The sequence below is a fragment of the Grampus griseus genome (assembly GCF_964374135.1).
Source record: "Grampus griseus genome assembly, chromosome: 3".
In the NCBI taxonomy this organism is placed as follows: Eukaryota; Metazoa; Chordata; class Mammalia; order Artiodactyla; family Delphinidae; genus Grampus; species Grampus griseus.
This window is the reverse complement of record NC_139019.1, coordinates 166572230-166585711: the sequence shown is the minus strand read 5'-3', so window position 1 is coordinate 166585711 and position 13482 is coordinate 166572230. Positions and strand designations below refer to the sequence as shown.

At 54.8% G+C, this 13482-nt stretch overlaps 3 protein-coding genes across 10 annotated transcripts in view; 1 reads left to right on the top strand and 2 right to left on the bottom strand.

Annotated features, from left to right (window-relative positions):
• The window catches only part of HNRNPM (heterogeneous nuclear ribonucleoprotein M), a 174766-nt gene that overhangs the window by 28736 nt on the left and 132548 nt on the right, over nt 1-13482 (top strand). The window lies entirely within an intron of this gene.
• CD320 (CD320 molecule) lies at nt 486-5196 on the bottom strand. Its single transcript, XM_082652541.1, has 5 exons — nt 5002-5196; nt 2199-2324; nt 1602-1835; nt 1163-1321; nt 486-1003 (listed from the first exon to the last, which is right to left on the bottom strand). Exons 1-5 carry the CDS (start codon nt 5138-5140, stop codon nt 864-866), a joined length of 798 nt encoding a protein of 265 aa, XP_082508667.1. The 5' UTR covers nt 5141-5196; the 3' UTR covers nt 486-863.
• Nucleotides 7794-13442, bottom strand: NDUFA7 (NADH:ubiquinone oxidoreductase subunit A7). Its single transcript, XM_082652520.1, has 4 exons — nt 13327-13442; nt 12822-12871; nt 9386-9535; nt 7794-8006 (listed from the first exon to the last, which is right to left on the bottom strand). Exons 1-4 carry the CDS (start codon nt 13375-13377, stop codon nt 7916-7918), a joined length of 342 nt encoding a protein of 113 aa, XP_082508646.1. The 5' UTR covers nt 13378-13442; the 3' UTR covers nt 7794-7915.

Sequence of the window (13482 nt, the reverse complement as noted above, 5' to 3'; positions counted from 1 at the left end):
GTTGTTCCCTCTCGCTCTGCCTCCTGATGGACCCTGGTGCTTCCCCGTGTGGCTCCACATGGCCTGTTATGCCCTTCCTCTTGGGATCGGTGAGTAACAAAGTGTCCTTTCAGTGGCAGTCATCTGCTGATCTGTTGGCCTTGGCATAGCTGCATAATAAGAAGACCTACATTTGGAAACAGGGTGGAGACCAACCTGGGGACACCCAGCTTCCATCTCAAAGAGAAGAAGCCATAATGGATGGAGGTCTCCCAGCCCAGGACTCTGGGAGGCACTGCCCAAGGTCTGCTCCATTTGGGGGATGCAAACTGTCCTGCTGCCCCCAGCCCCACTGTCCCCTGCTCTGGATTCCAGGAAGCCAGAGGCAGGTTCCCCAACTCCCACCCTCTCTGGGCTTGGGTGCTCCAGAGGAGGGGCTGCAGCAGAGCCCCCAGGCTGCCCAGGCAGAGGGAGACAGAGGCCCAGAGGCAGGCAGAAGACGTGAAGTAACTTTAATCACCACCCTCAGGAGGGGGCAACAGTAGTATCTGAGCAGAGGGGCCAGCCCGGGAATGACCTAGGGCCAGCCCCACGGTTCTGGCTGTGGCACGTTCCCCGGATATCTGAGCAGGGGGGCCACCCTGGGAACGACCTAGGGCCAGCCCCACGGTTCTGGCTGTGGCACGTTCCCCATCCAGGCTCCTCGAGTCCAGGGGAGGGTCTGGACACTCCCAGCCTCCACGATCACATCTGCAGGAGCTCAGGTACTTGGCGCCACGTGGCCAGAAGAACCCAGGTCTGGGGGCTGGTGTGCCAACAGCCACGCGCAGGTCCCCATACCTGCCATACTCGGGACCGTGTGACGTGGCAGCAAGAAATCATCCTCAGAGAACTGAGGCCGTCCTCTCCGACTGCAGAGACCCCTTCACAGACACCAGCAGCCCCAGCGGGGACAGGCGTCCCTGGGCACAGAGCCGTGACCACATGAAGAGGATGGCGGCGGCCAGACCTACACTTAGCACCACTGTGGGGGACAGAAAGACAGGAGTGGGTGAGGGGAGGGGGTGGCAGGAGGCTCACACCCACCAAGCTCCTAACACACTGGAAAGGGGGTTCTGCAGCCTGCCGGCTCCCAGGAGCAGCTGCTCCAAGCCCCAGGGGTGGGAGGACCTGTTTATCTTACCAGCAGCTGCAATGATCCCATAGGCACTTCGGTTTCCAGACTGAACTGAGTCCCGGTCCCCGACAGAGGTGACTGTGGCATTCCTGAGATAAGTGACACTCTCCAGGGTCACAGGGGTCCCCACGGACGTGGCACTCCCTTCTTGGAGGGTCTTGGTTCCTGCAATAAGTCCAGGCATTCAGTAGCTGGGGAGCGGGCACCTGGGGCATGGGGGGATGAACAGATGTTTCTGGTGCCCAGGGGGGACCTTAGGGCTCACCCTCCATCCCAAATTCAGTGAGGTTGGTGAGCCCTGCTGCCCGAGTGCCCTCGTGCAGCCGCCATGGGAATACGGGCACAGGCAGACACACGTGTCCACGCTCCCAGCCTTGTCATACACTGGAAGGTGTCAGGCGTCCCTGTCTACCGACCCACCCTCCCCGCCCCCACAGGCACACACCACAGCCAAGCTCATCGCTGGAGTCGGAACAGTCCGGGTGGCCATCGCAGAGCCACGTGCGTGGGATACAGGAACCGCCCAGCGGGCAGCGCAGCTCTCCCTCCGGGCAGGGCTGGTGCCCGCAGTTGAGAACATTCTTGTTGATGCCATCAGGGCAGTCATCGATGCTGTCACAAGAGCAGGGGCTGCCAGTGGGTGGCTTGCACTGCCCATCCTGGGCACACGGCTCAGTACCTGGGGTACAAGGTGAGTCAGGTCTCAAACACCCAGCCAAGAGGGCCCAGGTACTCCCCACAGCCCAACCTCCTGCAAGCCCCGCCTTCCGAGAACAATCGACCCTATATGTTTCGCCCATCCCAAAGGCTCCTCCCCCTGCTTCTGTTAGCTCCACCTTCCAAGGACTCGCCTCCCCGCAAGCCCTCCCTCCCGACCCCACTAACTCCGCCCCGCTGCAAACCCACCTCTCCCCAGACCTCCTTCTTTTCAGGCCCCGCCCACCCCAGAGTGCCCTGTCTGAAAGCCACATCCCTTCCACAAGCACCTCCTCCCTGTGGCCCCACCCCTTGCAAGCCCCGCCCCCAGGGCATGGCCACTCACTGCACTCCTCCTCGTCACTGCCATCAAGGCAGTCCTTGTCAACGTCGCAGCGCCAGGTGAGGGGCACGCATAGGCCATCACTCCTGCACTGGAAGTTGGTGGGCGGGCACGAGGCTGCGCTGGGGCCTGAGAGATGCACACAAGTGAGGCCTGGGAGGTCTGGACCCTCCTTTGGAAGCACAGTGTCACAGGCTGCGACCACCAGGAGACAGGCCAGGTCCCAGGAACTACATTGGTGGTCACCCTTTGCTAAGGATGCACTATGTGTGGGCCTTGGAGCTGAGCAGTTCACAGCCTCACCAAGAGCCCTACTGGGCAGATTCTCCTCCCATGCCCATTCTACACAAGACACTTAGGAGAGGTAAGGCCTGAGGCTACAAGCTAGTGGCAGAGTCGGGGTTCGAACCCAGGTCTCACTGATCCCGGGGTCTTTACCCGGCTCCAAATGGCCAGATGGTCTCCCCAGGAGTCTCTCCAAGTTCCGTGGTTAAACAGACTGGGGGAGGAGCCATCTCTGAAGCTGGCCTGGCTCAGGCCCACCTGTCAGGGTCAGCAGGGCCCATTATGTCCCAGCTGCTCAGCAAAGGGGAAACTGAGGCCTTGGGTAGAGGACCTGCTTAGTCACTGTGGCTTGTCAACTCACCCACTAAACTCCTCCCAGATCTGACCACTTTCCCCATCCTGAATGTGCCACCACCTCTCCAGATTCCCCACCCCCATCTCCACTCAGACACCAGAGACCTCTCAGCACCACACCATTTGGTCACCCACCCTTGCCCCCCTTTGCTCAAAAACAGCCCTTGGTCAGAAATAGAGACACAGATGTAGAGAATAAACGTATGGACACCAAGGGGGGAAAGTGGCAGGGTGGTGGTGGTGGGACGAATTGGGATTGACATATATACACTAATATGTATAAAAGATAACTAATAAGAACCTGCTGTATAAAAAAATAAAATAAAATTCAAAAAAACCCAGAAACCCAGCCCTTGGTCCCATGACCCTCTCACAACCAAATTCTACAACCTCCATGTGGCCCGCAAGTCCTGAGCAGCCCTGAACCCTCCCTGGACCTCCCACTTTCCCCCTCTTCATCAAGCTCCCTCTGACGCGGCCACCTTGATGCTTCTGCAAGAGGCCTGGCCTCGTTTTCCCCCTCAGGGCTTTTGCCCATGCTGTTCCCTGGCCCAGTTTGCCCTCTCCTCCCTCCTCTCTGCACCTCGTGATTTCCTCCTCAGACTTCACAGTCTCAGCTTATTTCCTGGGATGGGCCTCAGGCCCCTCTCAGAGACCCCTGAAGCTCAGCCTCCCACTTAGAACAATGGCCCTTGAACTGGCACCCGCGAAGACTGGACACTTAGTGGTGGTCAGGGCAGTGACCTTTTGACTGTAAACCCGGGGCAGCGCCTAGTGATAAGTGGACACAGGTCACACAATGGTCCAGGCTGAGTCCAGCTGAGATGTGAGCCTTCCTGGACCCAGAGCAGGATGAACACAGAAGGGCCTGGAAGCGGGGCCATCAGGCGGGAGTCCAAGGGACAGAGGAAGGGAGTGGGCTTTATGGTTTCCTCCTGGGTGCAGCAGGGAGGGTGGCAGATACCTGGCTTGGCCCCAGCCTAGTCCCCCTCCATACAATCCTGGTCCTCTTGTCCCTTCCACCTTTACTCACGAGGGCCTGTGCCTCCAAGCCCCCACTCCCCACAGCCAGCCCCTCCGCAGGCCGGCCTCCAGCCCCAACTGTGCCTGTGGGCCACACAGTCCCTAAGCTCTGTGGAGCCAACTGCAGCTGACTTCCTTCCCTGCCCATGGGGATCTGGCAACCTAAAGCTTCCTCCCCAGGACTTGCCACTCTCCCTAGCAACCTCTGACCTCCTTCCCCGGCCTGCTGGAGCATGTGTCCTTCTGTAAAGTGGGTGGGCAGCGGAACAGAGTGGACCTGGCTTCACAGGGCTTTGGTTTGGAGCAACCAGTGGTTGCACCTCCCAGCCTCAGTTTCTCCACCTGTAAAAGGGGCACGCTAGGAGTCCCTACCACAGTGTGCTGAAGAGAAGAGACTGCTTGCGTGTAGAGTGTGGTACTTGGTTAACGTGAGTCCTGATCCTTGTAGGAACCAGGACCATTTAGCCTGAAAAGGCAGGGGCTTTGGGGTGAGATGGGGAACCAGATAAGACGGTGTGTGAACCTGAGTCACAGCTGAAAGTCAGGGGCACCTGTGAGCACAAAGAGGTCACTCTAACCTGCCCAGCTGCCTCTGGGTACCTCTGAGAGGGCCACCAACATCATTTAGGCCAAGGCAAACGTGTCCAAGGGCCTGGGGTCACAGGGAAGACCTTTTTTTCTCTAAGGCCGGAGAAGGAAGGTGCAGAGATTGCGAGGGCGGGAAACGGTCGCCGAGCAAACTCAGCCACATGGCCCTAGGCGCCAGGGTATGGAAGCCGCAGCTGCTGAAGGCGCCAGGAGACCAGCTCCGTAAGGTTGGAAGTCGGAGAAGCAGAGCCTGTAAAGAACTTTCCTGCCCACGCTGGAGTGAAGGGTCGCTTAGAGGTGACACCGGGGCTTGACAAAGCAAAGCGAGTGTAAGCAGGGCCGAAGCAGGGTAGTTAAAGGCTGGCAGAGCAACCCAGGCGGAGGGTCCCTCACTGGGGAAGGCTCATTCAAGGGCCTGGGTCCCCTAGAGCCACGTGCAGGGGGGAGTGACCGGGACAGACGTGCGGCGCAGCCAACGGTAAGGCGCTGCTGGCGGGCAGGGGCGGAGCTAAGCTGCAGGCTTGGAGGGCGCCAGGGCTGTACGGAGCACACTCACCTGGGGCCTGGGTCAAGGACCATGCCGGGATCGAGGTCGGGGCGGCCTCCAGGCCCAGCCCGAAGCTGAGCAGTACCCGCAGCGCTAGGCCGAGGGCCGCAGCCCGCTGCGCTCGGCCCCCCGCCATCCAACCGCTCATCGCGCCACCCCTGCCTGACGCCGGCTCCGGCCAAGACCAGTCCCTGCCTCGCTCTGATCCACGTACGCGCGTGCGCAAAGATCCGGGGGGGCGGGGCCCACGCCCCAGGCGGGTCCCGAGGCGGCCACGCGTTATGGGTACCGTAAATGTCCGAATGCGAGGGGACCCACTATTTGAGGCGCTTTCCCACTGTTCCCTGTGACAAGGTATATCGAAAGGTATTGGTCCTATTTGAAATTAGAAACTTCTGGAGGTGCAAACGAACTAGTACCGACAAGTCTTGTCAACTTACAATATTTAACATTCCACATGCACCAAATACTCCTGCCTAATTATCCTAATATGGCAGCCACTTCGCCCAGGCACGCCCTCCTCCAGCTTCTCTCGAGCGCCCGACTTATTTACTTTGGTTTATAGTCTGATTCCCCACCAGAACGTCAGGCCCAGGAGGACGGGAACGCTGTGTTGCTCATTGTATCCCCAGTGCCTGGAACTGAGCCTGACACATAGCAGGCTCTTAAATATTTGGTAAATAAATGAAGGAAATGTTGGTTCTTGGTTTTCATCCTGGGTCCTCTATCCCTTGCACCTGGATGTTCTCACCGATGCTCACTACCTCATTAACCCGCATAGGCTCCTCAAAGGGAGGCGGGTCTTATATTTTACTCTGGGAACAAGACAGCCTGGGCTTTCTCTTCTCACGCTCACCCAGTAGGCACATAAAATACAAACCTTCTGCAGGTTTTCTATCCAATTGGCTGCTGTGTTTTATCTACAGCTCTGCCCCTAGGAGAAGCAGCGCTACTGCCAGCAGGCCCCCCAGACAAGTCACTGTCCTCAGCGTTGTAACAGCTGTGCAAATTTCCCGTGAAGCAACACAAAAGCACAGAAAGGCCTCTATTTGCAGGTTGATGGCATCCTTATTCAAAAGTGTTAGAGATTATAGCTGCCTTTGGAGCGTATGTATATATATACATATATATAAATTTTTTCATAATCTCCAATTCCCAGGAGACATGAGGTAAGAGGCAAAGGTGCACTGGTGCAGAGGCAGTTGGAAAGGGCAGCAAATAGGACTGCCTGCGGCAGGGGAAGGGAGGGGAGGGGAGCGTCCCACACCACCTGTGAGGCTTGGCTTCTTGGTGAGGTTGGCATCTGGGGTCCAGGGAGAAAAACTGAAGAAACTGTGGATTCACCCAGCTGACAATATGTAGCGGCTGAGTGCAGACTCATCAGCGGCTAGGTTCAGGGCCACCTCTCAGTGAGCCTGAGAGTTCTTTGTCTCTTCACGCCTGTTCTTCTGTTGAGGGTAAAAGGGTTTGACAACAGCTATAACCACAGGCTTGCTCCGGGAAGGAACCAAGATCACAGATATAACGCATTTAGAACGGTACCTGGCACAGAGGAAGTGCTCAAGAGGTGTCAGACCTCTTTCTTACTGCAGTCCCTCGCCAAACTTCAAGTCTGGGTCATAAATCCTTTCTTCTTTTTTTTGGCTTATACGGTAAACGACAATTTATTTTCTCACGGTTCTGGAAACTGGGAAGTCGAAGACCATGGTGCCAGCAGATTTGGTGTCTAGTGAGGGCCCGCATCCTCAGTGACAACCATCTTTTCACTGCTACCTCACTTGGCAGAAGGGGGCTGGGTCATAAAACTTTGTTCAGAAACTTTCAATGGCACATCTTGCCTGGGGTCTTTAAAAGCCCCAGCGTTACCCTCCTTGTGGCCTCTGCACACCCTGCCCAGCTCTCCTGATCTTTCTGTAGCTAATTCATCCTTTGTTCCAACTAGAATCCCATCTCCTCCAGGAAGCCTTCCCAGCCTTTTCTTCTCATAAGCATTTAGCATTTGTACCACCCACTCTTGGGGCACTTATACCTCCTCCTGGGACTGTGACCCTTTTCCTGCCTTGCTCCCAGCTTCCAAAGGCGGGCCAGCCTCGACACTCTCCAGGCATACAGCTGATCTTCACCCACTGATGGGCTTTGGGGTTCTTCCACAGGGCAGCCACAACACTCCCCCACCTGAGGTCACCGCATGGCTCCCCTTCGCTCCTACAACCAAATCAAGGCCATTTCCTTTTCAGCTTTCACTCCCTGCTTATTCCTCCACAGAAAGAAGCCCCTTCCTTTCCTGGGCTGACTCCGCCTCGCGTCCCCCAGGCCCACACAGAAACGTTTCTGGCTCAGGGAGGCCTTTCCCCACTGGCCTAGGTGAGCCTTCCCTGTGAGCCACCTCACTGTCCTCTGCCGTCCCTGCTGAGCGGCAGGGTGGTCAAGGTCAGGCAGGGGCCACAGTGGGAGCCTGCTGGTGAATGTCCGCACAAGCAATGGCTGGTTAGGAGAGCTCTCGGGAGACAAGGAAGCGAGCTGTTTTTGTTCCGCCGCACTGTCCTTTACAATCAGTGCCCCCAAACACCTAGAGGTCCTGGAACCCGCTCTGACACTCTCAGAGTTAGAGCCAGGCCCTCGTGAAAGGGACGGTGACATCTCTGTGCCCAGTGACAGCACCGTCACCCTGGAGCTCGAGAACCACTATCCTCCCCTGCTCCTGGAGCGTTCATGGGATTAAGAGATTCGGCACCAACTTCACCCTGAAGTTCAAGTAAGCCTGTGTGTCCTTTCAAAAGTAAAAACAGAAGCGATTCTGGAGAGCTCAATATATATTTTTTATAAATTAGGTCACGTTCTCCCCAGAGGGAATCCAAAGTCCAAGGAAAAGGAAGCACTCCAGTGGCCCTGAGGGCTTAGCCAGGCACCCTGGGGCACAGTGTCACAGGTAAGGCTGATCCCTGGACAGCTCCCACCTCTTTATGGGAGGAGCTGGCGTCACAGCCTTCTTCTCAGTGGCTGCTACAGCCGAGCTGGAAGATGAAAACAGACTTGAGTTAGGCCCAGGTTTCAGAGAACAGTGTGGAGGAAGCTGCGGGAGACCCCCCCTGCCCCGGCAGGAACACATCTGCTGACACCATGGATCTGGAGGCCAGGGTTGCAGGGTGTTTCAGAATGCCCAGAGCCCTCCAATGGGGTCCCCCAAAGGGTGAGCTGACAAGCCCCGAGCCCTGCATGAACCCCTGGTCGGCGTGCCTTGGCTCCTGGTCCCAGAACCAGCATGAATAGCTGGGCTCCTCCTCCAGCACCCCTTCCCACTCGCACCCCACTCCCGCTACCCCAGAACAGGACACTGGCAGAAGGGCCAAGGACCAGCACTGGGGGTCTGGGCAAACTGCTTTGAAATCATGCGTCTACTACCTGCCAGCTGTGTGACCCAGGCAGGGCACTTGGTCTCTCTGTGACTCAATTTCTTCTTCTGCAGCAGGGGCCATCACTGCCTAACTCATGGAGTTATCAGGAGGCAGATATGGCACTGACTCCATTCTTGAGCTTACAGACTTTAATTATGAGGATTAATCCTCAGAACGACTCTGCTATCGACAGAATGGGTCCCCACAAAATCCATATGTTGAAATCCTACGCCCCAATGTGATGATGTTACGGGGTGGAGCCTTTGGGAGGTGACTACATCATGAAGGTGAAGCCCTTATGAATGGGGTTAGTGCCCTTATAAGAGACCCTAGAGAGCCCTTACCCCTCCCAACATGTGAGGACATGGCAAAAAGATACCATCTGTGGGGACTTCCCTGGCGGTCCAGTATTAGGACTCAGCGCTTCCACTGCAAGGGGCATGGGTTCGATCCCTGGTTGGGGAACTAAGACCCCACATACTGCATGGTGTGGCAAAAAAAAAGGATACCATCTATAAACAAAGAAAGTGCCAGACACCGAATCTGCAGGAACCTTGGACTTGGACTCCCAGCTTCCAGAACCAAGAGAAACAATTTTCTATTGTTTTTAAGCCACCCAGTCTGTGGGATTCTGTCCCAGCAGAACTCTCTAAAGTAAATAACATTATTGTTCCTGGTTAATTAAGAGACAGTGCCTGATGCCAGGGACCAAAGTGGGTTTTGAGGGGCCTGAGGTTTATACAATTCTCTCTTTAAGAATATAAAATTAGAAAAACAACAATCCCTGGGCTTCTTCCAAGGCCCTTGAAGGGCCCTTGGAGCTTCCTCTGCTTTTTGCAGGAAACCCACCCAGGGTGGGTGGGGATTCATGAGCTCTCAGATGAAAAGCCCCCGGCAGTACATTTCCTGCCACAGTTGACGCTCAACAGACTTGGGACCTTGAAAAGCACAAGCAGGAGAGAGGGCTGGTCGCAGGAGGGGTGTTGAGGCATCCTCACCTCTCTGCTGGCTTCCCTGACGCCAGCACCTTCTGTGAGGACATGACGATCGAGGGCGGCGTGGCTTCCCGGCGGCCATCACGTGTATAGTAGTAATTGTTGGAAAGTTTGTGGCTGGGGCCCACGGGGAGCTTGGGAGGAGGCTGAGTTCTGAGGAGAAAGAACATGGGCACTGAAACAAAAATGACAAGTCGTTCTCACTGAGTGGCTGTGCTAGAACATGGGCCCATCACCTCAGTCACGAGGCTTGGGGTCGGCAGCCCCTTGGATGTGCTGCAGGCCAGGGGTATCCCTTGATACACTGCCATGACCATATGCCTGGGGAGGGTCCAATGCCCAGAAGCAGGTGGGAGCCCCTGCATTGGATGTGAAGGTGCTGGAAGGCCAGGCCTGGGTCTGCCCCACCACAGGTCCCCGACCTGCCCCAAACGTGGCAGGTATGGAGGACCCTTTCATGAGGGAGGCCTGTTCCCACCTCTCCATGGCCCAGAGCTTGGCAGCTGGCCTCATTTCCACCACAGGTCCTTGGGAAATGAAGAGGCTGGGGCCTGGGGCTCTGCCCATCACCTACCAAGTAATCGTGGTCAGCAAACGCTTGGGAAACAACCCCAGACTTGGCCCATTCTGAGGGGTTTTGTCCCCAAAGGCCAGGCTGCAGAACCTCTGGGTTTCCAGTTCTCTCAGGAACTCTCTGAAGAACTCTACTGGGTTCAAGCCTTATTACTCAAAGAGCATTTTGTCCTCTGGGGTCTCTGCTGCCACCTCGTGGTCGCTGCCACCAGAGGGGGAGTGAACAGAGCTCTGTCCTCGCTTGACTAAACCCTGGGGTCAATATACAAAGTTTGAGGCCTGAAAACTAACCGCTAACCTCGCTAACAAAAGACACTAACAAAAAACAAAATCACTAACAAAAGATGTGCTTCCCTGGAAACCATTGCAGAGACGGAGGGTAGAAAAGATAGAAAAATCATAAACAGATCGGGTTCTCATTCATCTTTTTTGTTTGTTTGTTTATTTATTTGTCTGCGTTGGGTCTTCTTTGCTGTGTACAGGCTTTCTCTAGTTGTGGTGAGCAGGGGCTACTCTTCATTGCAGGGCGCGGACTTCTCATCGTGGTGACTTCTTTTGTGGCGGAGCACGGGCTCTAGGTGCGCAGGCTTCAATAGTTGCGGTGCACGGGCTTAGTTGCTCCGCGGCATGTGGGATCTTCCCGGAGCAGGGCTTGAACCCGTGTCCCCTGCATTGGCAGGAGGATTCTTAACTACTGCGCCACCAGGGAAGTCCCTCATCTGGGTTTTTAACCAACTTTTTTCTGATAACCATTTTGCCAGGACTTAAGTTTTTCTTAAAACAAGTGATAGTCATTGTACCAAGGAGAAAAAAAGAAATACAGATAAAAACAAAGTTTAAAAACTTAATATTAAAAAAAAAAAAAACTTAATATTAAAAGCAGTATCCTAATTCCCTGGCAGTCCAGGGGTTAGGACTCGGTGCTTTCACTGCTATGGCCCGGGTTCGATCCTGGTCAGGGAACTAAGATCCCACAAGCTGTGCGGCACGGCCAAAAAAAATTTTTTTAATAAATAAAAAATAAATTAGGGACTTCCCTGGTAGCGCAATGGTTAAGAATCCACCTGCCCATGCAGGGGACACGGGTTCGAGCCCTGATCTGGGAGGATCCCACATGCTGCGGAGCAACTAAGCCCGTGTGCCATAACCACTGAGCCTGAGTGCCACAGCTACTGAAGCCCGAGCGCCTAGAGCCCGTGCTCTGCAACGAGAAGCCATCACAATGAGAAGCCTGCACACCGCAACAAAGAGTGGCCCCTGCTCGCCGCAACTAGAGAAAGCCCGCGCACAGCAACGAAGACCCAATGCAGCCAAAAATAAATAAATATATTTTTTAAAAATTAAAAAAAAATAAAATAGGACTTCCCGGTGCCGCAGTGGTTAAGAATCTGCCTGCCAATGCAGGGGACACGGGTTCGAGCCCTGGTCCAGGAAGATCCCAACATGCTACAGAGCAACGAAGCCCATGCGCTGCAACTACGGAGCCTGAGCTCTAGAGCCCGTGAGCCACAGCTACTGAAGCCCGCGCGCCTAAAGCCCATGCTCCGCAACAAGAGAAGCCACCGCAATGAGAAGCCCACGCACTGCAAAGAAGAGTAGCCCCCGCTCGCCGCAACTAGAGAAAGCCCGCGCACAGCAATGAAGACTCAACGCAGTCAAAAATAAATAAATAAATAAATTTTTAAAAATAATTAAAATAAAATAAATAAAGGCAATATCCTGTGTTGAAGTTAGAATCTGCTTAACCCCTGGAGTGCAGAGATGACCCTCTGTTGGCCAGGGACCAACAGAAAACGAGCACACAAAGGATAAAAAGAACCAGCGCCCAACGGAAAGGCCTAAATGAATCACTAGGGGGCGCCATTACCCTTTAAAAAAAAAGTTGAAAATTTTACAAAACTGTTTCCTCAACTGTATCAACTACCCTGGATGGAAAAGCAATTTAAAACTTTTGATATTTGGAATCAGTCACAACATGCAGGCATTCACACAGACTTGGTTATTTTAACGTTATTGTTCTTCTTTTCATGGTAACCCTCCATGGCTGCCTTACCTTTGCCTGTCACTCATATATATATCGCTATTCCCCATTCCTCAGAGTGTTTCAGCCACACTAGCCTCCTTCCTACTTCTAGCTCTGTCGGGCTGCACAGCCTTGGCACTTACTGCTGCCTCTGCCCGGAATGTTTTAATAACTATCCTTTGACATTTCAGGTGACTCAAATGTCAATCCCTGAGGCCTTTCCTGATTACCTGATCTGAGGTAGGCACCCTCCAGCTTATTCACTTTGTTTTGTCCTCAGAGCATTCTAGAACAATGTTTTTTACTTGCTGTGTTTATTTCCCTACTATGTTACGTTTCTCCTTCCTCCCCAGGATATGAGCTCCACGAAAGGAATGAGAATTTTTTTTGTTAGCACTGGTATCCCAGACGGCTGAGGACACAGCAGGGGTTTGTAAAAGTCAAGTAATTTTTGGACTCAAATGAGTTTGAAATCAAGACACTTCTGGGTTCAAATCCCAGCTGTTACTTGCTGGCTTCTGAGTGATTTTAAGCAAATGATTTAGTCTCTCCGAGCCTCAAATATTTTCATGTGTAGCTTGGGGATGATAACACTAACAGGGTCACACTTAGGACTGCAAATCACACTGAGGATTCCCACTCATAATTCAAGCCCCATCTGGTTGTTCCACGAGCACCACTCTCAGACATAGTCCAGCAAGATTAAAGGCAAACCTCTGCCTCCACTAGAGGCGGCTAGAGGCAGGATTTCGGCCCAGTGTTTCAGGGGTCTAAAAGAACAGGAGTTTTGTTTTTGATAGAAGGACAGGATTGCAGTCCGGGCAGCGAGCGGGGCTTGCTCACCGCTTGGAGATCTCCTGGTAACGCAGCTGCAGCTTCGCCTGCAAGTCTTGCTGTGGGAGAAAGAGAGGAAGGAGGTCAGCCCGCAGGGCACCCCAGAAGAGAAGGCCAGCGAACGTGGGGCAGTCCAGGGCTGGACAAATGAAGGGAAGGCGGGAGATGGGCATTTGGCGACAAGGATTATGGGCCCTGGAGGTGAACAGGAAAGCTGGACGCCGGGGCCACAAGATCCAAAGTTAAGAAGGACTAGGTAAATCCCAGGCCTGAGTGGGACCCCAGCCAAGAGCGGGCCAAGGGCTGGAGGTGGAGGTGGGCGTGCCCTGGGCTGGAAAGGTCAAGAGCTGGAGGCTCCGGGCTGAGAGCGGGGTCCCGGCTTATAAGGGGAATCTCGGCACCACTGGCCTCTGCCCCAAAGGTGCAGGAGGGGGGTGAGTAACAGGAGCGTGTCCGGGGCGCACGGAGCCCACAGCCCCACCCTCCCCAGTGCAGCCCTTCCCGCCCCACGCACCCCGGACGCCCAGTTCCGCAGCCGCTGGATGAAACGAGTAGCAGACGCCATCTTTCAACCCTGCGCTGAAGGGCGCCGGTGACGTCGCTACCAGGGCTGCTGGGAACATGGAGTATGTTCTCGCGAGAACGGGAGTGGGCGGGGCTAGGAGCCTTA